The following is a 25,789-nucleotide window of genomic DNA, read 5'->3' on the forward strand; positions in this document are numbered from 1 at the left end:
ATGTACTTTTAAAGTAAGAAGTACAATAAAAACATAAAATTAAATTATTGTTCCTTAGCCAGTATACAAAGATAGGAAATGACAGACCAAAATAAGGAAGCCCTGAAGGGTGATGACCAGACAGGAGGATAGAAGCCATCGTCCTAACTAGGACGACACAGGGAAAGATGCAAAGGAATCTTTTCCCTCTACTGGAGGGCTCGTTACCCAGCGCTCAGCAGGCCGACTGAAATCCACCACGCCAAGGGGCAGGGCAGGTGATAAACAGGCACATTCATACTCTAAGTCATACTCAGCTTACTTTCAAAAAAGACAATAAAAACACAACAATAATACTGTTTCCATTCCTGTCTTTAGAACAGTATCCCGGGCCCAGTGTTCTCTCAGTTCCTCTCTTTACTGTAATGAGTGACATGATTGCCTTGCGATTAATATTCAAGAACCTAGATCATGGAGTGACAAGCTTTTGTGGACATACCCCTTGAGTTTGAGCTCGTTGGCTTTCTCAGGGTGACAGTGTCCACACAGACGACTTAGACGGTCATCTATTGCTAGGACACTTGATAACTTAAGAAAGATAGGAAAGTATGTTGTCCACTCTGTGCTCGCTCTGGCTCCAGTTCTCCGGGTTCTGGGACGTGAAGAGGGTTTCATAAGCAGTAAGGGGAAGCTGCTCAGCACTGTTCCAGATAACAATCCAGAACGGGCTGACAGCTCGGCTCTTGTTTGCCCTGCACTTACACTTTGCAGAGAAGATATGTCTGGGCTTTGGGGGCCCCTTGTGTATGGACTCCTATTGGGTGAACGGAGTCTGCTCAATTTGCTGTGGCTGGATCACTGCTGGCTCCCTGCCAGCCCACGAGGCAAGCTGCACAACCGACAGCTGCTGAAGAAAAAGAGTTGGGTTTGTCCCTCAAAACGTGGTGACATACATGGCAGGCACTATGACTTGATGGAATCCTTCAGTACATCCAGTTTCCTTGGCAACCTAATTATGTACTGAATGGTTTCCATGGCAAAACACATCCCAGAGTCCAAATAATCAACATACACATACGATCTAAGAGGTAACTTATTAGTGGGGGTTGCCCACACTTGAAAGAATTAGTAAGCTTAAAAAACTGTCTTGATAACCTTATTGTGGCATCGCAGTCGATGTCTTGGTGCAGCCTGATCTGAAAGGCTCCATATTAGGGAAGGGCCAGGCAAGCAGAGAGTCAAGCCTGGAGTGTGCCAGTCTGAGCCATGTGACATGGTTTCCACAGTGTCCGATGTTCCAAGAGACAAGATCCTGATCTTAAATGGCCAGAAGACCACAGAATATGACTAAAGTACTTCAGAGACTCCTAGAAACCTCTTCTAAGAATAGGAATAAGATTCTCAAACCTAACGAAGTGTTTAGTTTATAATCTGGAATTCAAAGGAAAAGCTGTTATTACTTTCTTCCCCAACTGGGGTAATACCATCCCCTTAGGGGACATATGGAAATGTGTGGGGACAGACTAAGTGGTCACAATTACTGAGGGGTTCTTCATATAGCAGGCAGGGGCCAAGGATGCTAAATGTCCTGCACTGCACAGGACAGCACCACACACCAAAATGAGTAAAAATGTGTCATACTACCAAAGAATTTCCTAATGGGAACAATGATCAATTTTTGATGTATTTCTTGCCATTTGCTCTTCCTTCTTTAAAAACAAAAGATAAAAATGGAGGGGGCAAAAATATCTAAACAATATTTTTAAAGTTCTATTTAATAAGGATGTTACATCACAGAAATGTGAATTTAAGCAAATGATATAAAAGAAACTTAAAAATGATTTGTTAAAATGAAGAAGAAAGCCACTTTAATTTCTAAGAAAGGACAGTGCTCCAGAAGCAGGCAGGGGCAGAGGCTCCAAGCCAGCTCAGGAAGGTAAATCTGTTCTGGGGTCTACTATTGCCTTTGAGTTCAGAAGCCCTTGGCCCAAGGTCAGGGTCTACACAGGCCCTCTCTTCACCCTGCAGTTAACTGAGACGCTCTAGCTGTCTTGCAAGCAAGCAGTTAGCGATTATGTAGAGGACAGTCATGAAGTGCAAAATCCTTCCTTTCCAATCTCCAGAAACGCTCCAAACGTTTAGGTCTGGGCTGATCCTACTTTATTCTGCTGCTGCTGGTCCAATCTCAGGTCCAAGACAATCTGCTGAAATGAGACTTCCTTATTTCTAGGACTCCCTTTGGGAGTCCTGAACACCTTCAAATCTGGACTGAATAAAAAAGTCCATATTGGCTTTTCTTAAAATTCATAGAAATGCTAGGAGTTTAATCCACATAAGACTTCTTAAGACTAGGATCCAAGCCAGAATGGATTCACAAGGGGACTGAAGACTTCCTAGGCCTTCTAGTTTTGATCAAAAGCCCAGTTCAACTTTAAGGTCTCAGAGGCTGAGTAGCATCCAGAGTGACTCAATAGTTTCAACCACGCAACAGTCTACAGCGGCTCGCGGATAAAATATCTGCTCATATTTTATTAGCGATTCACGTTTCCTTGTCTGTGAAGTGCCTGTTCATGCTTTTTGTCCATTTTTATGTAAGATCTTTTTCCATTTCTTATTAAGGAGCTCTTTATTCAGGATAAGAATATTATATCAGTTATTTTAGGTTTATCATTTGTATATTTAAATATTATAAAACCAAGAAATGGCAATTTGGATCTTCGATCAAGGACATATATGACCTAACATAGGAAATGTTGAATATCCACGTGGGAAAACTTTAAACTATAATTACAGTAGGAAGCAGATAAAAATAGCCAACAGGAACTTCAACAAGTGGCTGACTTCAAAGGACATCATAAAGAAAAAGACAACTCACAGAACAGAGAAAATATTTGCAAATCATACATCTGATAAAAGCCAAGTATCTAGAATATATAAAGAACTCTTAAAAATAACCCAGTTTAAAAATGGGCAAAAGATCTGAGTAGACATTCCTCCAAGGGATTTGAAAACATATGTCCACATAAAAACTTGTAACATAAATGTTCACAGCAGCATTATTCACATTAGACAAAAACTGAAAACAATCCAGAGGTCCATTAACTGATGAATGGATAAATAAAATGTGACACAGTCATACAATGGAGTATTATTCATCCAAAAAAAGGGAAGAAGTGCTGGTACACAATAAAACATGGAGAACCTCGAAAATACTGTAAGTGAAAGCAGTCAGTCACAAAAGACCACATATGTATGATTCCATTTACATGAAATGTCCAGAATAGGCAAATCTACAGATACAGAAAGAAGATTAGTGGTTGGTAAGGACTAGGGTAAAATGGGGACTAACTGCTAACGGGTATGGCGTGTTTTGGAAGGGTACATAAGATGTTCTAAAATTGTGGTGATGGTCGCACAGCTCTGTGAATATACTCAAAAACACTGAATTGTATACTTTAAATAGGTTAACTGTATAGTATGTAAATTATATCTCAATAAAGCTGTTATTAGAAGAAATAAAAGAATAGTAGGCTAAGGCAAAGTACTGAAGGAGAGGAAAAGAATGACAGAATGCCCTAAAATCAGGGTGACGATTTCAGGTTCCAGCCATAGTGCATTTTTCTGTGGGCATTAGGGAGGGTCATTAAAAAGTGAGCAGAAAACACAATTTGTAAGAGGCAGGGAAAGTCAGGAAGAGAGGTGATATAGAAAGCCAGATTCCAGTAAGTAAAAGGCTAGACCAACTTAACTGAAAAATATAAGAGTCCAGATTAAAACAGCAAGAGTCAAGATAAAGCAAGAGCAGTGTGCACTTAAAGATAGGAGTGTGTGCAGGGCATACTTTTAGCTCTTCTTGTCTGCCCTTCATCTTTCCCCTTTGTTTCAGTTCTGTCCAACATTCTCTATAAGCCGTATCACGTAAGAATGACCAGTGGCTCTCAAACATTTAGTGAGCATACGAATCACCAGGTACTTGTTAAGAGCAGTTTCTTGAATTCACTCACAGACCTTAGATTCAGAATGTGTGTGGCCTCAATCCAGTTTTAACCAAATCCCAAGCTCATGCTGATGCAGGTGTTCTGAATCACAGCACTGCCGACTATGGTCTGTGCCCCCACCCAGTGAAGCATGAGGTAGCATGTAAGAGCCTTTGAGAGTTAACCCTTCTGTGCCTCCGTATCCCCGTGTGTAACTGAGAGCCAGTAATTCCTATTGTGCAGAGTGAGTAACATTTGTAACATTATCAGTACAGTGTCTGTCATGACCAGTGCTCAGTGACTGCTGGATTGCTCGTCTATGATTCCTGTCCTTGGCCAGCTTACCCACTGCAGTAGCCAGTGGACATCGCACTCGTATCTTGAGAAGAAGCTTTAGAGAAAGAGTTCTTAATTCAGGGTCAGTGGATCCCTAAAAGGCATGGGCCTAGAGATAAGAAAATCTGTGAATCCTCTGAAGAAGTTATCATAAGATTCTCTAATTTGGGGTGGAGTTGTGAGCACCCAAAATCAAGAGTTGCTCTCTTACAGAAATCTTTAGTTCATTTCTGTCCCTCACTTTAGATGTCTGTTCTTACATTTTCCCCACAAGCTTACCCTAACAGGAATTTGAGTGACTGATATTACCTAAAATCCTGGTGTATAGCATCGGGAGTGGAATTTTCAAAAACTGGGGTCCCTGAACATTTCAAGAGGATGAGAAAGATGATGATGATGTTGATTGAAAATGCAGTAATAATAATAAGAACAGCAACTTGCCATGTATCAGACGTTTACGATGTGCCAGGCACTACGCTAAATACTTTATACACATTCTCTCATGCAATCCTGACAAAAACTGTATGAGGATTATAGGTGAAGAAACTGAGTTATAGAGGTTAAGTAATATACACTAGTTCACATAACTAGAGAATGGCAGTCAGGCCTCAGTCCCAAATCTGTCATACTGCAAAGCAGTGCCCTTAACCAATGCCTCCCTTCACATGTCACTAAAGACTTAATCACGATGGGAGTGGTGAGCAGGCCAGGATAGAGGGCAAAGTGGCTGTTGGGAGCAGAGGTGAAGATTCTGCTTCTGGCAAAACTATATTTATCTTCCAAGGGTTGAGAATTTGGGCAAAAGGCAGAATTGGGCTTTGTGGTTTGTTGATCTTTGAGAGATGTAGTCTTTGGAACTAAAATGTTGGAGGACTCTTCCAATAAGGCTATAAAAATTGGCCCCAAAATGTAAATATGCAAAAGCTGCTCAAATCAACAAAGTCTGTGAGGAAACTGAGAACCAACTAGAAAATGTTTGCCCATGGAATGGAAAACAGAAAAAAGATCAAAGATACAAATGGAGAAATGCACTTTAAATATGGTACCAAGTAAGGAGCTGTGGCTTTCCTTCCTGAGATTCAGGGAGAATAGGAAGTACACAGTGAATTGGAGAGACTCTGAAAGCAAGCTGGCTGTACAGCACACAGGGTGTATGTAAGTACTAGAGGCTTTGAGTTTGGGGGTACACAGGAATAGGATAATAACTGGAGAGTTCTGAAGGGTCCAAGATTTTATTTCCACTTCTAATTGCTGTGCATGAACTGTGCACAACAACCTTTATGTTTACTAACAGAAAACAGTTCAATGGTGTGAATAACAGATGTTTCTAAAGCCTAGCGCAGGTACAAACAGGCTCTTAAAGATTTCTGAAGGATGATGACAGTAGATTGGTGGTTCTCAACTGGGAAAAATTTTGTGTCCCCACCATCCTTTGCTCAGGGGACACTATAGACATTGTTGACAGTCATGACTGGAATGTTGGTGAGTGCTACTAGTATTTATAGTGTAGAGGTCAGGGATGCTGCTAAACATCTTTCGATGAACAGGAGAGCACCCCACAAAAAAGAATTATCCAGCCCAAAACGTAAGTAGTGTCAAGGCTGAGAAACACTGTGGTAGATGAGAGGGACCGCAGCACAGTGCCCCAGACAATTACAAAACGTTCCAAAGCCCCACAGAAAAGAGCATTCGCTACACGCAGAACTTCCACCAAAGAGTGAATAAGTTACCAAATCCAGTAAATTTATCCTAATCTGTTTTTTTCCATTTTTTTTTTTACAAATTAAACTAAAATTACAATGAAAACACCCAGATTCACTCTGAAAAAAAATTAAAACATTATCAATAGACTAAAGTTCCCTTTGATCTCAATCCTCAATCCTGTTAGAGTCAAAATGCTTAGATTCTAATGGTGGTTCCACCATTTGCTAGGTATGTGACTCAGGCAAGTGTCTGACCCTCTCTGAATTTCAGTTTCATCACCTATAAAATGGGGACGATAGTAATAGACAATCTTATAGGGTTGTTGTGAGGACTGAATGAGTTAATGGGTATAGCATACTTAAAACATGTGACATAAATACTCATTAACTGGTAGGTACTAGTAGTATCCAGTATATACATACATACAAACTCCCTTGCAGAAAATATATACTACGGTTGTAATGTTTAACTTTTTAAATATAAAAATGATTCTGCTCATTTCTCTGATGTTTGCTCTTTTTCTTCAACTCAGAAATCTTTCCCTGTGAGTACATAGAAATCTACCTAGTTCTTTTCTGTTGCATTCTATGCCAAAGTATTTTAAGTCATTTCCCTACTGATGGCTATTTTGGTTCTTTCTACCATTTGGACTCTTAACATCAAACTCTACACTGACCTAGACCAAACAGGGCAAAGGTTATTTTTTTTTTAAGAAAGAGTATGCAAAAAGTAAATAAACAGTCAGTCATGAATAACTCTAACAGAGTGAAAATAATAAAGACCAATCACCAAAACAAATCATATGTACAAATACTTCAAAGGGTATCCTTATTGTATGAACAGAAAAATCTGAAATTTTAAAATAATATGACCTATAATCTGTTTTTTCAAGGAATCAAATATGATATTATTAAAGTTAATGAATCCTTAAAAGCTTTCAGAATAATTTTCTTTAGCTCTAACACGTATATTAGATTGGTCATGTTAAACTGATTAGGAAAAATGTACTAGGTCAGAGGAGAAAATGAAAACATGGAAGTATTATCACCCTTTGGTCATAAACTCCTTTCTCAGAGAAACATGGCTATAAAAATCTGTTCCAGGATGAAAACTTGGCACAAAACAAAACAATCTTACATCATGCTCTTTAAAGATCTGGGTGGAGTAGGGAGGGAGGGAGGGATTACAAAGTGGGAGGGGGCAGTTCTTGCATGTAGGGGAAAAAAAGGTTGTCAGTAAAATAAATTTTCCACTGATGTATAACTTCTACAAATTAATGTTTTGGTTCAGCTGAAATCTGGCAAGGTAGAAGATTTTAGTCTTTTTCAAGAATGACCTCTATTTTGTCGAAGCTGTCTATAAAAGATAATGTTCGCAGACAGGATGTTCATTCCTTGTTATGGTCCTATGTACAATATTATGTTAACTCATCGTTTGTTTGTTTTAAACTAAAGGCTTCTCCATTCATTAAAGTCATTAGTGCTGCTAGTGAAAGACAGCGTGTCTGAATTTTAACAAGTACAGAAAAACTTCAATATAATTATTAGTCCTATATTATGAGAATCAGAATCAGACACACCAGAATCAAATTATATGCTCTTTAATAAAAGTTCACACAGTAAAATCTGACAACATTGGTGTTGGACCTTTCCTCCAACAACAGTCTAAGGGTTTCCACTTTATACACTGAGAGCCTTAGTAATTACCTACTTATACCAAACACTAGTAATCAAGAACCATGCCATTACTTTTGGTACTAAATAATTACCCTTTGAAACCATGTTGTGGACATAACAAACCATATACTTTTTTAGAGAGAAGATGAGGTAGAACCACTTTATTTTTAAAACACGACTGACATGTCCCCCTATCCACACCCACACCCTGCTCTGAAAACTAAGTGAAAGATATTACATTAATGTAACAGATCAATTCACAGGGCACTGTGTGGATGGAAACATATTGAGAAAATGAGAAAATAGTGGAACATCTGAGAGCCAGGAGCCCTGGAAAAGGAAGTGCTGTAAACCACATGAGCTTCATAGAGGTCAAGGCCCAAACACAAGAGGAAAGCTCCACAGTTAGTTTCAACACCCTGGATCCTTACCCCTTCTGGAGCTCCTCTGTCCCCACAGCGAGCTAAATTAAGAAACCTAGGTGTTTGTGTTGGGCAGAGAGGAGTGAGAGTGGCAGAGCTCTTCGTGGATCAGTTACTCCACTAAGACAAAACAGTAAGGTTTAAAAACTGCTTCCTAACGTAGTAATTATGTTAGCTATTTTGAGAGTTAGAAAGTTAAAATGTGATCTTATTTAAACAAATATCAATAAATATAAACAATGGAATTCTTGGGACAATGGCCATTCACTATATATCCCTTATAACAAATGTTTCCAGTCTGTTGGCTTCACGACACTGTAGGGCCTTAGACTTGATATAACAGGTTTACTAATTCACTGGATAGCAAGCATCTGAAGACCAAATAAATGGGGTGTGTGTGTGTGTGTGTGTGTGACATCACATACATAAAATACATGTATGTATATATACACGTGTATCCTATATCTACATATGTGTACACATTTATATACACACATCTGCACATAAGTATATATATGTACCCACGTTTCAAACATATATACACATACTGTTGTGATTAATAAAATACAAGTTTGTTTAAAAGGCATTTAATTCATCATTTATTAACATAAAATGCTAAAATATATTACTTCTATCTGTATAGGGCTATGAAATGTTTTTTAAATTTATATTTTTTTACTCACAGGAACATTCACTCTTTGTGATCCACAGCTCTAAGAGCTCTGACAAGTGCACAGAGTTGTATATCCATTACCAGAATCATGATAGAGAACAATTGCATTGTCCTAAAAACGTTCCCCTGTGCCGCCCCTTTGCAGTCAAGCCTTCCTTCTACCCTCATGTAAAAGGTTTTGACATTAAAAATGGTCCTCGCACATAAAAGGTGATGGGAATAACTGCCTCATAATGTTGATAATCATCTTTTTCATAATCTTATGCCACATTAGTTTCTACTTCCACCCACTGTTTGACAAAAAGGATTAACAGGATAGCAGGAAAAAAAGACCTGGAGGAGTTCGAACTTCAAGACAGCGTGAAGAAAAATAATGCTGGAATGTGATGCTAAGCTAGATATAGGTAGTAAAAAAACAGATAAAGCAAAAAGAAATATGCCTAGAAGGTACAGAGAAAAGCTCTGAGTTGAATAAAGCTGATGAGTGATCATTTATGAGGAAAGATAATGAACTTTGTTTTTAAGCAAGAGAATGATGAAATAACTTGTGTTTTAGAAAGCCCACTCTGCCTGCAGAGTGGATGTGGAGATCAGGTGGACTATTTCAATGGTCTACTTGAAATAATGGTCTAGTAGCTCAGGTAAGTTATCTCAAAGAATAGAGGTTTACTAAAAACCACAAGAAGAACAGAAAAGAGTTTCAACAGCTACAAAGTAGAATACCACTGGACTATCATCCAGAGCACATCCGCAACCACAGTCAATCCCCACAAAAAACCTGGAGCAATCAAGACACAGTGCAGAAGGACATCTCTCAGTATGGCCAGCTGGATAATCTTGAGTCTTCCTGCTACGAAACATGTTGGATAAAAAACTTTAAACAAATATCGTTACACTTCTAAAAAATTAAGAATCCACAGGCGCGCCAATTCCCGGGCACACCACCTGTTGGTCAAGTGTGTGGGACACATGGTTCGCGAGGGGCTGCGAGCATGGTGGGCGGTTTTCTCGCCTGTCCAGTAAAGAGGCACTTAGAGTGTTACAGCACAGGAGTTACATGGATCAAGCTCTGCTTTCCAAAGCTTAATCTAGCAAAGAGTCAGAAACATAGAGCCTTGAAACAGGGTGAGGGTTAAGGGTGGAGATGAATGTGAGAGCTATCATGGAGGCAAAATCAACCAGCGCTTGTTTAGTTGTGGGAAGCAATGGCCAGAGGAAGTTCAGAAATAGGATGCCGAGGTTTCACGGCTGGGGCCACTGGGATGGTAAAGTCACTAACAAAAATAAAGAACAAAGGAGAAGGTAGATTTGGGGGAAGGGGAGAAAGGCAGTGTTGGAAGATAACCGGCACTTCAGACATTAAATTTGAAGCTTCAGTGATTACTCTAGCATAAGATAGTATAAAAGGCATTAAAAATGCAGGACTGAAATCTAGAACAAGGATCCTGAGATGAGGTTTATGAATCGGCTTCAGAGAAGGTTGTGCTACTTTCTAAACTGTATTTAAACTTCTTGTGTATGTACATTTTTCTGGAGGTAAAGTTCATGGCTGTCATCGGATTTTCAAAGAGGTCTGTCTCAATCTGTTGTTCCTTTAAACATAACATGTCAGCCTTGGATACTTTTAATCTTTGGTATCAATTTCTTTTTATTTAGCCTGTTTGAGATTCATTGTTCTTCCTGCATCTGAGGATTGGTGCTGTCCAACAGTTCTGGAATATTCCAGGCCATTTTCTCTTCCACTTTATAATTTCTCTGCTCCTAACTATAACATAGCCTAGTGTTTTCGTTAACTACCACTCTTCGTCTCAGACCTTCCATTGAGGAGTATTTTCCTACTTGTGAATAAATATAAATGAACACTGACTGCATAAAACAGTAATATAATGCTCAGTGTTCAGAGCCTTGCTGTTGAGATGCACTGTTACCCTGAAAATCATGAACTTCTCATCTCCACTACAGAAAACACTGCACAAAACTCTTGAGATGTTTCGCAGGAAAGTGCTACGTCTGGTTTTTAAAATGAAAACACATTATATCTTACAGTTTTAAGCTAATCATTATGCTGTAGAGAGGAGAACAGCATTTAAGAGAAACAAGGCACAGACCTGCCCAAAGACAAAAATAAATCTAAGATAGAGCTTAAGGGTCAAATAAGTGTAAGCAAATTGTCCTAGTGAGATTTGAGTTACCAGAGACTTATATCCATCTTCTTTTTAAATGTATATTTTCTGCCAAAAAAGAAAGCTAGAAAAAAACACCAATATATCCATCACTAACTTAGGGACGAGGGAGGTGGGAGTTCTACACCAGAATGTTTCCAAAAATATGGTATTTTGGGGTTGATTGATTTTTCTCCCCCAACTAAATTCCATTCTGGTTCTTTTTTTGTAATGTTTCAAAGTACAAACTGAGCTCTTAATCTTTTGGGAGGCACACACAAGACAAAAGGCCAAACTCACTAATGAAAACTTGCTGAATGTACTTTTCAGAATTCCATTCTAAGTCACGAAGAACCCCTTTGGCCCTGCTCCCAGACTCGTAAGATGAACCTCTCAAGTCCCTAGAGGCTAAGAGAGCTCGCTCCACTAAAACCAAATACACATCTCCTCCTGACAGCTGGTTGCCTTAGCATACTCAGGCGTGTATATTTATCAAAGGGCGGGGGGAGCCCTCCAGGAGCACAATATTTATTATAGGATTATCTCAGTGACTCAAGTAAACATGAGTAAGGCTAAATTAAACTATGTTTACTATGATGTTCTATTACTTAAATCCTGACACAAAATTACCCCATGAGATTTGGGGTCTCATTTCTTGAGACAATTTGATGCAGGTTTTAAAAAAAGGCAAGAAACATCTTTTTTTTTCCCAAATCTATCTGTGTTTAGCTATATGATTTTCTAATTATTCTTAAAAAACCTTTTGAGTATCTAAAATGAAAATTTTCTATCCTGTTCAGATGTTGAAGTCAGTATTAAATTTAAATAAAATCACAAAATATTGAATTTGCTCATTGCTTTAAAAAAGCCTATTTTATCTGACTTATCTGAATTCAATATCCATAATCTCATGAAATCTCATTCATAATTTTAAGTAGCATCATTTTAATTTTAAGCTCCCCCTATCCTTTCCCTAGTCCTTTAGTCAAGTTTAAGTTTATCCCTGCCAGTTGATTACAGGCTTCCCTAATGTTCTAAGTGACCATGTCTGTGGCCAGGCACATGTGGGAGGGAAAAGGAGGGAAAGGGAGGCTGCAGAGGCCACAAGAGGAGTAGATGAGGTCACATGAGGTCAAAATCCTAGTTACCCCTCCAGGATTCAGCTGATAAACCATGCCTATGAAACGAAGCTCCAACTCTCAGAAACATGACCGAGGGCCCAAAGGGAAACAAGCCTGCTGGCTAGCCACAAGGCACGGTGATGAGCAATGACCATGGAGACCGCTTGCGTTTGTAGGCACAAGGATCCAAAAGATTCAAAACTTCCTGCCCACTAGGGAGTCCAATCAGTGGGGGCTGCAGCTGAGCTCGGCAGGAGGTGGGCTGTGGCTCACCAGCCCTCAACCGAGAGAAACGAGGCCCACCCATTAAGGAGTTTATAGTCCAGGAGAACAATATGTCGATAGAGGCACAGACACAGGAGGGGAAAGTGTGGTCTTACTGGGGAGACAGGTGGTAGTGGTCAGGAAAAGTACCAAGAGGTGGTGGTCAATGAGAAGATCTAAAAGGATAGACAGCACTTGGACAGGTGCTATGGGAGAGGGAGATAAATCCAATGTTCTGGTATAAGAAGCAGCCCAAGCAAAGGTACAGAAGTGAAAAAAACAAAAGGTGTGTTCATAGGACATCATGCAAAAACTCGGTTTGGCTGAACAACAGGGTACATCTAGAACCCAGACGGGGTAGAAGTCAGCTGGGACTATAACAGAGAATACTTTGAATGCCAGATTTGAGATGTGTACTTAATTCGGTTGGTAATAGGGAGGCACTGCTGATGTTGAATGAGGAAAAGATATTACATGACCTTACCCTGAGAAGAAAGTGACAGTTCTGCGCTAGATAAACTAAAATAAAAGGCCATCAGGAGACATGGCAACTGAAGGACTGAACTAGGAAATGAAAGTAGAGAAGACAAAAATGAAAGATACTGGAGAGAGAGACTTCTAGCACAAAACAACAGGTTGGTCAATGCTTTTGAGATGTGGCTCCTGGGCGCCGAAGAAAATGAGTGTCATGAATAAAAACAGGGTTGTGAAGAAGAAATATTAGTTTGTTGGAGGAATGATAAGTTTGGTTTCAGACATTTTGAATTTGAGATGTCAACTGAACACACAGGCAGACATGTCTATTAAGTGGCTAGAAAAACAGATCTGTAAACAAAGAGAAAAGCTGGAATGTGAAATTGTATTTGGGGGTCATCCACAAAGAGGCAAGGCCACGAATGAGCTCTAGGAATGGAATCATGGGAAACGTAATTTAGCATAATTTAATGGGTTGACAAAGAAAGTAGAGGCAGCAAAGGAGACCGGTAAGGGTCTAAGAATTCCAGGTTATGGAGGGGGAAAGATGTATTATGAAACACATGCTGGAATGCTATCGTGAGCCTCAGATGGGATGGTAAAGTGAAAAGCAGTTTGAACATTTAAAAGCACTAAATAAATGCATTTTTATTACACTTACAGCAGTACGTGTTTAATTTCTAGAAAAGCCACATTACACTGGAAGAGCCAGGCTTCCCAAAATCTTCCAAAGTCCCCGCTCCATCAAATCAAATCGAAATATGATCTTCTCCTCCTTTGAACACTTATAGTACTTAGTCTTCTCTTAGGTATTTCTACAACTCAAGACATTTATGTAACTGAGCATCGACCATGTGCCAAATACTGCAGTGGGGACTTCCATATACATCCCCACCTTGAAGGAGATGAAACCGAAACTTGAGATTTATTCCCCTTTACAGGAGATGAAATGAGGCTCAAAAAGGTTAAGTATCTGGAGTAGGATTGCCAGCTAATAAGTGGAGGAACAGAGGGCTTCTGATGCCAAGTCTTATCGCGCCTCTTTTACTAAAACACAAGTTGGAACTTGCCGTATTTGTTCTTATTTCCCTTACTACATTAACAGCAAATTAAGGGCACAAGTCACGTGACATTTATCTTGCTGTCCTCTGAAACACCTGGTCAATTCTCGTTGCACCTTCACTGCCTGAAAGAATGAATGCACATACTTGCAGGCACGCAGCCCTCGTTAATGTGAGCATTTGTAAGCTTTGAGTACTTATTTCTAAGGCAGACTCTAACTCAACAACAAAAAGTTCTAAAAGCAAAATCTGTACTTGTGAAAGATGCCACCTGGTCTGCCTCAGGGGCTGAAGTCCTCTTTTTATGCACCGAGTGGGAACAGCACAGGGAGTGACGAGCCACTTTTCTTCAAACCACTCCCCCAGACCAGCTCACACCAAGAAAAGGGTCCACACCTTTTGGGGAAGAGAACTGTGCAGCCTTTGCTGACCGTTTAACCTCTGGTGTCACTGCTGGAACTCTCAACAGTCTGGGAAGGAGGGGTGGGTAGAGAATGTTTGGTGCCAGCTCTGATGATGTAACCTTACAATTCTAGCTTTGCTGCCAGGAAAAAAAAGGCAACTGGTTTGGAAACTAGTTTTTCTTCCCCCTCCCCTAATATTTGACGTCAGAGTTTTGCATAACTGACTACTAGGTTTTGTTTGCATACCTCAACATTTTTTTTTTTTTTTTAATGAACAGTAACTAATTCAACTGACTGATTTGAGTTCCTTGGAAAACAAATGTATAGAGCCTGAAATATGTGTATTTCATAAATGCCCCTTTTTTGAGAAAAACAGGACGTTCTCAGAAGCATTTACTTTGCAAACCACATACAGGCACAGTGGGAGACCAGGAAACAACACGCATCTAAACACATAAAGGCGTGCAGTCATGTGTTCCAGCGCTGCCAGAAACACCAGACAACTATTCCAGAACCCCGAGTAAACAGAGAGACTTCTGAAGTGGGATTGCATCTCAGAGCTTCATAAATTATAATGCACTGGGGAGTTTTCTACCCAACGTCTCTGACAGATGCTCCCTTTTGTGGGAATTGTCTAATTGGGGACATTTTGTATCCACATCCCTAGAAATCTTTAGGGTCCAACAAACTGATCCCTTTTCCTACATGTGATGGCAAAAGTCCAAAGTAGCCTTTTCCTGCATGGACAAGCTGGGGCAGAGAGAGATGGGGTATCTCCCAGGCTCAAGATATCTTTCCACGCCCATGGAGAGCAGATGGTGAGAATGCAAGCCTTTCGTCAATTTTTACCTAATATCAGATCAGGCTATTGGTCTCACTTGGGCCTCTGCTTGTCAAATCCACTGTGTGGGGCTGAAGACTTCCTAGAAAGAGCCACAGTAAAAGCCAAAAAGGAGTACAAGCCTCAGCTAGGGCAAGCGTCTGGCGTTGGCTTTGGGCGGGTCCACGTGGGATGCTTTTCCCATGACTCCTGAAAGAACTCTCCAAGTCTGAGTCTATAATCAATGCCTGGAAAGCCAAGAGTCGACAGGATAGTATGAAACACAGAAAGGAAATGAGAGCTTAACACAATATCAAAGGGATTACCAACCCCTCTTCACTCAGTTCTTAATATCTTTCTTTTGACCTTGGCCTTACTCAAATGACATTATTTCTGTATACTCTAAACTCTACAAAATCTTCCAAAACTCTGCAAGAGTTAACCAAAAATATTAATAACTTTAGAGAATGTGTAAGCCCTTAGAAAGTCATACCACAATGTGACCACTTTCCACTTAAACTTGTCTCTAAAATGTCATTTGTATAACTTCTACTTAAGGATGTAAAAACTTTTTGGGAGGTTGTTCTTTTCATTTTTTGTTTTGTTTGTTTGTTTGTTGGTATTACAAATACAGCTCTACTAAGTGAATTTTTATCAACCAGGAAAACTGTAAGACCTCATGTAACATTTTCATATTTTCTTGTGAGAATTACTTATTGACCTAGAATACTGCCAATCAGGTTATTCTTTATTTAAGGAACAAAAGACTTGTTTCTTGCCCTTGAGTAGCCTGCAATTTAGTAAAAGAAAAAAAAAAGGAACATCATTGACTAAATCTATGGTGAGCAGATTATGAGAGTGATACAAATTCATATACATGTTCAGGAGGCTAGACTAATTGTGCTCAGGGAAAAGGGTTGCTAGAGATGACATCCAAATAGGCCTTAGAAAAATGGATACTATTTCAACAGGATATGGACATTAAAGAAGGGCACTTCACATGGAGGCAAGCTTTAGCAAAAGCACAGAAGCAAGAGAGGGCAGGTGAATTAAGAAAACTTCAAGTGACAGAGTCTGGCTGAAGAATAGGCTACAGGAGGGAAAATAAGAAATTAATCTGGAAAGGTACGCTGTGGCCAGTTCTTAACATAAAATGAACATGGAGGAAAATGTAGAAAGCTAGATTTTAGAAATAGGAAATAGGAAAACTAGATTTTAGAAACAGAAAGCTAGATTTTAGAAATAGGAAATCACTATATCCCATACTAATAATTTTTCACACCACATCTTAGATCTTTAGAGAGAGAAATATTTTATTAGCAAGTTTATTTGCAAACTAGATGCAATAGCTTCAAAGAAAAATAACGTGGGAGCTAGGAAAATCGTTTTTTGGAACTGGTAAATTCTTGGCTGCAGCTTAACTAATATATTCTTATTACCTACATCTCGGGATTGTTTCATTAACATCTCTCTTTTCACATCACCAAAATATCTTCTTAATTTAACTCATTAGGTATACACTGAATGGCTACTCTAGAACTAGTATTTGCTCACTTATTACCCATCTTCTCTTTTTCGGCCCCATTTGTCCTGTTAACCACTCACTTACTTATTCATTCATTCATTCTTTTCCTATGAACTATATCAATAAAAATAACAATAATAGCTTCTACTTGCTATAATGCCAGGCCTTGCAATCAATGCTTTATGACCAATATTTAATATAACCCTCAAAACAACACTTGGACATAGGTATTATTATCCCTATTTTACAGATGAGAAAAGTTCAAAGATGTTAAATGTTTTGCTAACTGGTAGGTAAGCTAAACCTGGGTTTAAACCAGATGTGCTTGACCCCAGAACCTTGCCTGTTACCACTTCACTGTACTGCCTCCAGCACCCCTAACCCACTGATACGGGTTTAGATTTTCAATTGAAAGTTAAAACCTTCGTTGAGCACCTGCTACTATGAAATCCTGTCCTAGGTACTGTCAGTGGTATACAAATAAATGAGAGAATGACTATAGATTACTGATGCTCATAATCTTCCATATTTGAGTATAAAGAGTTATGTCTTACAGCACGTGTAAGATGGTAAGTTCATGATTCATGAATTAGAATGACTAAGGTCGGGGGTAAAAATGGCTTAGTATATGGATGTTGAATGGTGGTGACCACATGTCACAGACAGAAATCAGCCAACCTTGATTAAATGACTTAAGAGAGAATTTTAATAATACATTTCAATCTGCGTCTGTAAAACTCTCTCTGCTGATGAAAAATCTGTCCTGTCAGAAGTTCCCAACCAAATCTGGTTGCAATCTATTTTCAATGAACCCCGGCTTCCTTTGAACTAGAATAAGCTACTAAAGCATTTTAGCCAACAATAAGCACATTGTGAGGCTAGTCCTTGTAAAATTCATTACTGATGAGTGACGTAGTTTGGTTAAAACAAATGTAATATCAAACTACTTATACTATGTAACCTGAATGTTGTGTAAAATTATACAGAGCTATTTAGACACAGAAAAATAATTCAAGCATGTCATCTTTTCAAGCTATCTGCCTCTAATATTACCTTTACTAACTTCTGAATAAGTGTTTAATATTTTCAAGAGACTAGTTACATTTTTACAAGTAACTATAATAGTTACAAATATGTAAGAAACTGGGTACGATGTTGTTCTGCAGTCTTCTTTAAGGTATAACCATACCCACCCAGGGAACATATGGAAGGCACAGCAATTTCAGATGCAGTCTGCCTACTCATCTCTCTCTACAAAGGTACAGCGTTCATATCACGAACTGCGCAGCTGAGAGTCATCCAAAGACTGCAATGGCAAATACTAACTGCATTTACTTTGCAACCTAAACTAATACAATTCATTTTAAGAAAACAAAGTCAATAAAGAAAAATCATTTTAAGATTTCAAGAGTGGCAAAAGAATTAAGGAGACACATTTGGTTAACAAGGAGAAGCACCAGGCTCCATAAAATTAATGACATTGATACTTACTGTTCAATTCGGGGTGACAAGTACAGCTTGGGGTACACCTGAGTGGCTTCAGTGTCCTCAAAACTGACAGAAAGAAGGGCCACATCTTCTCCAGGATCTTCATTTACATCCTTAAACAGGAAGCGAAAAACACAATGGCATCAGTACCTGCTCTCGTAACATCTTTTTGGTGATGAGCACACAGTCCACTGTCATTGAGACTAGAAAGTGTGAGTTACCTGGATTCGAATTTAGAAGCTCTGTACATCCTTTGCCACATACCTTGTCACTCCCCTAGAGTGACTGCTTTCAAACTGTCTGACCAAAGCCTACCGCAATGAGGAAAAGACCCCCACCTGTCTCACTTGTTCCTATATTCCAAGACAGAAAGAGTGAATCTGGTGATAACAAAGAATTAGTTAAAAACATAGTTAACAAACTGCAGTAAACATATTGCTGGCAATACGTATAATGGCTTATAGTTTATGTATTTGTAAATGGCTTATAATTTATGTTTTATAGGAAGAATGAGTTATAATTTATATTAAAAGACAACAAAATCCTTAAATACCCAGTAATTTTATTATACCTACCTTGATAGTATGTTTTAAGTTATTTACACTGCAAAAATTCCCAAGAAACATATCACTATAAGTGTGCCACCATACAAGCAAATGGCAGGAGGTTATATACACATGTACTTTAGCAAAATGATTATAATGATTCATGTATGAACTATAAGACATAAATATCCTAAAGTCTAGTTATAAGAATATTATAAGACAAAAATATTGCTGATCCAAATATGTATCAGGAAACACTGAGAGGTTAATCAAATAATCTACAATAAAGTAAACTGATAATGATAAGGCTACACTTACTCTGACTTATAATTAAAAAGCAAGCACAGCAGCAATCAAATGTCATAACCATCTCAAGCCAATACTAATTATACACTGATGAAGTGTCCTGAACTAAAACTGTGGGACTTACAACTATGTATAGTTGTGCACTATACAACTATTGCCAAGTACCAAGTAGTTGTCAGACTTCTGAATAGAATACTGAGTGAGAATAAATTCTAGTAGCATGTGATTTTAATTTGTGAATACCAAATTTTAGTAACACTTAATGATTATTTTTGGTTGGTAGTAGCTCCAAGTCAAATACAATTTTTTTTAAAAATTTAATAGAATTGTACGCCTTCACCCATAGAGACTGTTAAGATGACCTATAATTCTGGATTAGTACACAGGTCCCAGGAGGGCTAGGCAGCCATCCTAGGAGAAGCCCAACCTAGGTTTCAAAAATCACTGCCAGTGAGCATTGAGAACCTCAGATGTGATGTCCTTCCTTCTGTCTAAAACTAACCTCACCCCTTCTTTCCCAGCGTCCTGGGAAGCTGTCATCACACTCATCCTCCTCAGCATTAAAATCATCAGTCTTCTTGCTCTGCCTTCTATTGTGTCTATAGGATGTACAAAGGGACAAGGACCAGAAGTCTCTCCCATATTAAAAAATAAAAATAAAATCATGCTGGTCTCTACACAGTTCCCTGGATTCTCTCTCCTCTCCTTCAAAGACGGCTTTAAAGAGCTGCCTACTCTCCCCGTCTCGACTGCCTTCGCACTACCAGAGCCCAGCACATACCCGCTCTGACCCTATTAGTTCATCAACATTGCTCCCACCCCGGGCATCCACTGCACGCAGCAAATGCTTCTCTAGCCTTATTTTACTTGATCTCTAAACAGTATTTGACACGGGTGATCTTTCTCTTCTGCGACTCCTGTTTTCTTGCTTATAAGAAACTGCAATCTCCTGGTCTTCTCCTCTTTGGCCACCTCCCCCCTCCCTTTTCATTCTTTGTTTCTTAACTTCTCCATTGTTTTTTGGTTTTACGTGGTAAAACTTAGGCTTGCTGTAACAAGTCAAACCATACAGAGGTTTATGGAGAAAAAGGCTCTTCCACTCTCAATTTTCAGAGTAACCAATATTAACTGTGTGTGTAGCCTTAAATGGCTTTTTCTATACTCATAAAAACATACACACACTTGCATATAAATAGCTCTTTAACTTTTCTGTTTTGTTTTCCCAAATGGAATCATATTATAAATATCAGTCTACCAATTGCTTTCTAAATAGCCACATAATATTCCATGACATGAATTTATTTTTATTAAACCATTCTCCTAGCAACGGACGTTCAGGTTATTTGTAGTTCTTAGTCACTTGATAGTGCTATAGTAAATATCACTGTATATGTATTCTTTACTAGCGGGATTTATATTCCTTAATAGATAACGAGAACTGAGCTTGTTGGGCCAAAGGTTATGAACATTTCTCTTTTTATTAGAGTTTAGTAGATTGTTTTTCTTAAAATTTACAGCAATTCACATTTGGACCCATGAATTTGCATCAGTGTGAGAGAGAGCCGGTTTCCACTCATGCTGAATAACTAAATATTACTGGCTGTTGTCACTCTTTTTAATTTAATGTTGGCAATCTGACAGCTGGAAAATGGTATCTCAATTTAGATTCGATAAATGAAGCTGAGCAACTTTTCACTTGTTTATTGATCATTTACATTTCTGTAAATTTTCTAATCAAATTCATTGTCCATTTTGTTTTAAGATTCTTAGACTTTTTTTGTAATTGCTGTTTATTAGGTTTATTAACTCGTGTCTACCACGTGTTATAAATATTTTCTCTCAGTCTAGCTTTGATGTTTTACTTTGGGGGCTCTTCTGATACCACAGAAAATTTAGGTTTCTCTAGAGTTAAATCTGGTCAAAATAATTGAGGTTTTTAAACTATTTCCCTAGTTTTTCATCTAACACTGTTATCATTTTATTTTTCCATGTACATTTGAATAGCTCTAGAATATATTTTTAGGTGGTATGATACAGTGAGTATGTAACAGGAGGACCTTAGTACAGTACCTAGAACACAGAAACTACTCTGTGTTTGCTGAATGAATAAATTAGTGAACAAATTAATGTTACTTCCTAACGTTTATCCTCCATATCTAGTGATTTTCAGGAACCTGCTTTCCAAAAGTTGCTGTCATCAGTGTTGTCTGGAAACTAAGTCCTGACTCCTTGCTCTTACTCCCCACAATACTCCAAGTTCCCTAAAACTAGTGGCTTTCAAAAGAGAGCCAAGACTGAGAGTCTGAGTTTACCTACTGCTTTTTGCTTTTGCACAGATGATAAAATATTCACCCTTGAACATTCTTTTCTATAAAATGAGGAAGGAAAACTTTAAAAATACAGTCTCAACAAATAGAAACTATGTAATTATATGACTCTAAAACTCATAAAATATCTAAGATTAATGTTAAAGCTAAGCTTGAAAAACTTCATATTTGAAGGACAAATTCATTTTGTGATCAAAGTTTAGAAGCAGTCCTCTTTAGAGTTAGATTGGTTACCATAAAGACAATTTAAAAAGTACTAACACTGATTTTCAGATACCTTTCCCGAATGGCTGAGTTTCCTTGTTAAAGGTGAAGGCTATGACTACAAGTCACAAAACCCTGTAATAACAAAACAAAACAAAACAAAACAAAAAAACAGAAAAAAAAACAAATAAAAAAAATGCAAAAACTAGGGGCCACCGAAAACCATTTTAATTAGCAGCTTCATTCCATATACCCATGGATAATTTATAATTATTTCTCTTTCCTACTTTTTAACTTCTCATTTCGCTGTTTAAGTAAAAAACCAAATGCTTAGACAACCTCTAAACAAATGGAGAGACCCTGGTTTCTATAATCGACATTTATCATGGTATCCTACAAAGAGTACATGAAACATTAGTCTGAATATATATTTTTCTGACTATATATTAGTCTGAATATATGTTCCCAGGAGTTTCTTTTACAAACTACTTTGGTAAGACTGATTCCCCTTAGAGTGGCACACGAGTTTTCCCCGAATTGGTATTTGATTCCTAATGGTTACCTAGGTTTGAGTGCTTAAATAAGCCCAAAGAGTTCCAAAAATACAAATCCACACAGTGCTGTTTCCAGTTTCTGCAGCTCTAACAGGCTTGTACATGTGTTCCTTCCCATCTGGGAAATTATAAAAGAAGCTCTTGTACCATGGTTCTTAGAAGCTAACATTACAGATGATTATTGCAACCACTAATGGTAGCGTTTGGAAAACAGGAGGTGGTTACAGAGTAGTAGGGGACATTTAAAATGTACAAGTATACGTTTTCAGGGCTTTCTATCCGCACGTTTAAAACTGCAACAGGCTAAAGTGAAGGAAAAGATGCCGAATCTGCTGAAGTTAAAAAAGAATGCAGCCTCCTACCTTTATAAAGGTGTGTCAGGCACGGTGAGGCAATGGTGGCCATGACACACTGCTGAGATTTAACAGTGGGTTTGGCTCAGCACTAGACTAGAGCAGAAAGGGCTGTTACAGCTGATAGTGAATAACTAGAATGCTGAGTTCCTGGCAGGCTGGGAGCCTTTCCTGTTCATTTTTGCATCCCCAGTGTCAGTGACATGCTATGTACACAGCAAACTGGTTGAAATAAAACGAAGCAATGCAGGAATGACTGTAAGAATGAGTAAATGGTGGGAGTTAAAGAGAAAGTGCTTTCAGTTAGAAAAATTCTTAATACTCTCTAGTTCCTTCAATCTATGACTACTTAAGATCTTTATTAAAGTAAACTCAAATCTAAACCATTCTTTAGCGAAGGAGATACCTAATAAAAGTTAATATTCTGCTTAGGTCATAATGGTTTATTTATGTAACTATTCTCAATTGGAGCTCTTTTAAATATCAAAAGGGTACAGGAAAAAAAACCCCAACAATTAGCCTTGGAAATGAAAGTAAACACAAGTACAATTTATCATTACTGGCTGCAGCCCTTTGATATGCTAATTTCCCAAGTAAAGACAGCAGCTATTAAACAAGCCCCTATGTACTGAATGTCAATATAGGTACAAACTACCAATTAACTAATTGCTGATAGACATTAGCTGCACAATAAATATTACAAAACACAGATCACATAGGAAAACTAAAAAACCCATTGTATTTCTCAATTCAAAAAGGCTTACAACAAAGCTATAACCATTACTAGCAAAATCAGTTTATAGACATAAGAATTATAAAGAAGCTATTATACAGTATGTCAAAAATCAAAAAGAACCATTTTGAGCTATATTTAAATGGTATTAAACTAGACCCAGGATTAATCATGATTCCTAGTGTGACTAAAAACTAGGTCTGGTAGGCACCTCATTATACAAAAGCTCTGAGTTTTTTCAAAGCTATGGCAAATTAATTACATTTCCAAAACAGAATCTTTTAAAAATCATCCTAAAAGAGGTTTATATTTATAAGGTCCCAGTATTTTGATAATATAGATTCATCATCACATTACATAAACTTAGGTTTTTCCAAGTCAAGTGTTTTTAAGAAAACAAGACCCTCATGGCGCTACCATTCTTGCCTTTAACAAAGGAAAACATACATTATGTAACGAGAGAAAAAACAAAGCAGGAAAAGGGATAAGGAGTAAGGAGGGACCGTAGGGAGGGAATGGAAGCTTAGAGCGGGTGGTTAAAGACAGCCTTATGGCGACCCAGTAGTCGCCTCTCATTACTTAAGAGTGGAGATTTAGGATTTAAAAATCCTCGACTCACTGTTTTATATACCAACATCAACAAACCCAATCAAAATTTGAGTGTGGATTCTATTAGCGTTAAGACATGGCAATAAATATTCTAGAAGTAGAATTAAATCTATGCAGAAGACCGAAGGACAGGAAAATGCTGTACATAAGTCAAGACCTTGGTCTCACTGTTTAAGGGGATCTCTCTGTCTAGTAATGACACAGCTCATCTTGGAAATCGGGTCATTTCCTTTTCATCAAAGTGCTGGGAAATATATAAGTACCAGATGAAGCAGTACAGTCAGAAAGCAAAACAAATCCAAAGTGAGGAGCACAGCTGAGGAAGAAGGAGAAATAGGTCCCATGTCTGGCTCTTTTGCCCGTTGATGTGACCCAAGCCCTGAGCCACCTCCTCTCCATGTAGCAGGGATGGCAGTGCTGGGCAGGAGACCAGAAGGCATGGGTACAGCCTACCTCCACCACAAACTGAGTTCTTGGCTAAAAAGTCCTTTGATATTTTGGTATCTCTTATGAAGACTGCGTATAAGCAAGTTACTTCTGTTTTGGTTTCTCCGAATGGAAATGGCAGTAAAAAGAGTCTCCTGTGTAGTCCAGACAAACTTGGTCACTTCCCATGCATTTTACTATATCTTCACTAACACGTTTTACACTTGCCATTTCCCTTATCAAGAAGTTCTTTCTCTCCTTTTCTTAATTGGTGTGTTTTTAATTTCTTTAACTGTGACTGTAAATTCACTTGTTCCATTAAGATTCCTTTCAGCTGCAAACTGATCTGTGTCTGCCCTTGGTAGTTTTCAGCACGTAGCTTCCTGCATTGCCCAAGCTGTTTAAGTAGTATATATTTCATACTCCAAATAGACTGTGGATTTCTTGAGGGCAGGGTGGAACTCTCATACTTCCTAGTATGTCCAATAATAGCAGCTCACATTTATTCAGTGTTTACTCAATAGTCACTCTGCCTAGTGCTTTATGTGCGTTATCTCATATAGTCATAACAATCTCATAAGGTAGGTACTATTATTATACATTTGCAGTTGAAGAAACTAAGGCTGAGAGAGACAAAATGGTGAAGGTGAATTCTGAACCCATGTATGTTGACTCAGAACCTGAACTCTTTAACTATGATGCTATACCCCCTAGCCCACTGCTGGGCGCAAAGAAGAAGAGACTCAGTATCAATGCTCAGAGAAGGGTATAAAAAACTTGGAAACCCACAAGCAAAAAAGGTATCAGAGATTTGCTATACATTTACTTGTTCTCCTGGTGTCTAAATCCTGTATGCTCCAAAAGACCACGAGCAACTTAAGGAACCATTTCTTATTCCTTCTTTACCCAAAATAGACTATCTCACCTGCACCAGACACAATGAGTATTCAAAACAAACTGAGAAGTATGTGCTTTATGTGTTTTAATATTTGCTTTTAAAAAAGGAACCCTCATACACTGCTGGTGGGACTGCATATTGGTACAGCCACTATGGAAAACAGTATGGAGGTTCCTCAAAAAACTAAGAATTGATCTACCATATGATCCAGCAATCCCTCTACTAGGTATTTACCCCAAAGACGTGAAAACTCATATCCAAAAAGGTGTTTTCACACCAATAATAATGTTCATAGCAGCATTATTCACAGTGGCCAGGACATGGAAGCAACCAAAGTGTCCTATGATAGATGATTGGATAAAGAAGCTGTGGTACACATATACAATGGAATATTACTCGGCCATAAGAAGAGATGAAATATTGCCATTTGCGACAACATGGATAGACCTTGAGATAATCATGCTAGGCGAAATAAGCCAGACAGCAAAAGTTGAAAACCACATGATATCACTTATATGTGGGATATAAACCTAAAAGCAACAAATGAACAGGACAAACAAACAGAGACTCATGGACATAGACTACAGACTAGTGGTTACCAGATGTGGGGAGGAGAGGGGAGGTAGATGGGGTAAAAGGGGTCAAATATGTGGTGACAGAAAGAAATCTAACTATGGGCGGTGAACATACAATGCAAAATATATATTTCTTACTGCTGAATTGTAAAAAGAATTAATTAAACATTGAA

General features: G+C 38.4%; 1 protein-coding gene across 8 annotated transcripts in view; it reads right to left on the minus strand.

Moving 5' to 3' along the window:
* The window catches only part of BABAM2 (BRISC and BRCA1 A complex member 2), a 343,218-nt gene that overhangs the window by 143,044 nt on the left and 174,385 nt on the right, over positions 1-25,789 (minus strand). For all 8 annotated transcript variants that reach the window (XM_039887509.1, XM_039887506.1, XM_039887507.1 and 5 more), the window contains one exon: positions 18,090-18,199. In XM_039887509.1, the coding sequence (XP_039743443.1) occupies positions 18,090-18,199 (110 nt within the window). The remainder of the gene's footprint in view (positions 1-18,089; positions 18,200-25,789) is intronic.

This window comes from Pteropus medius, unplaced genomic scaffold (assembly GCF_902729225.1).
Source record: "Pteropus medius unplaced genomic scaffold, Ma_sr-lr_union100, whole genome shotgun sequence".
Classification (NCBI taxonomy): domain Eukaryota; kingdom Metazoa; phylum Chordata; class Mammalia; order Chiroptera; family Pteropodidae; genus Pteropus; species Pteropus medius.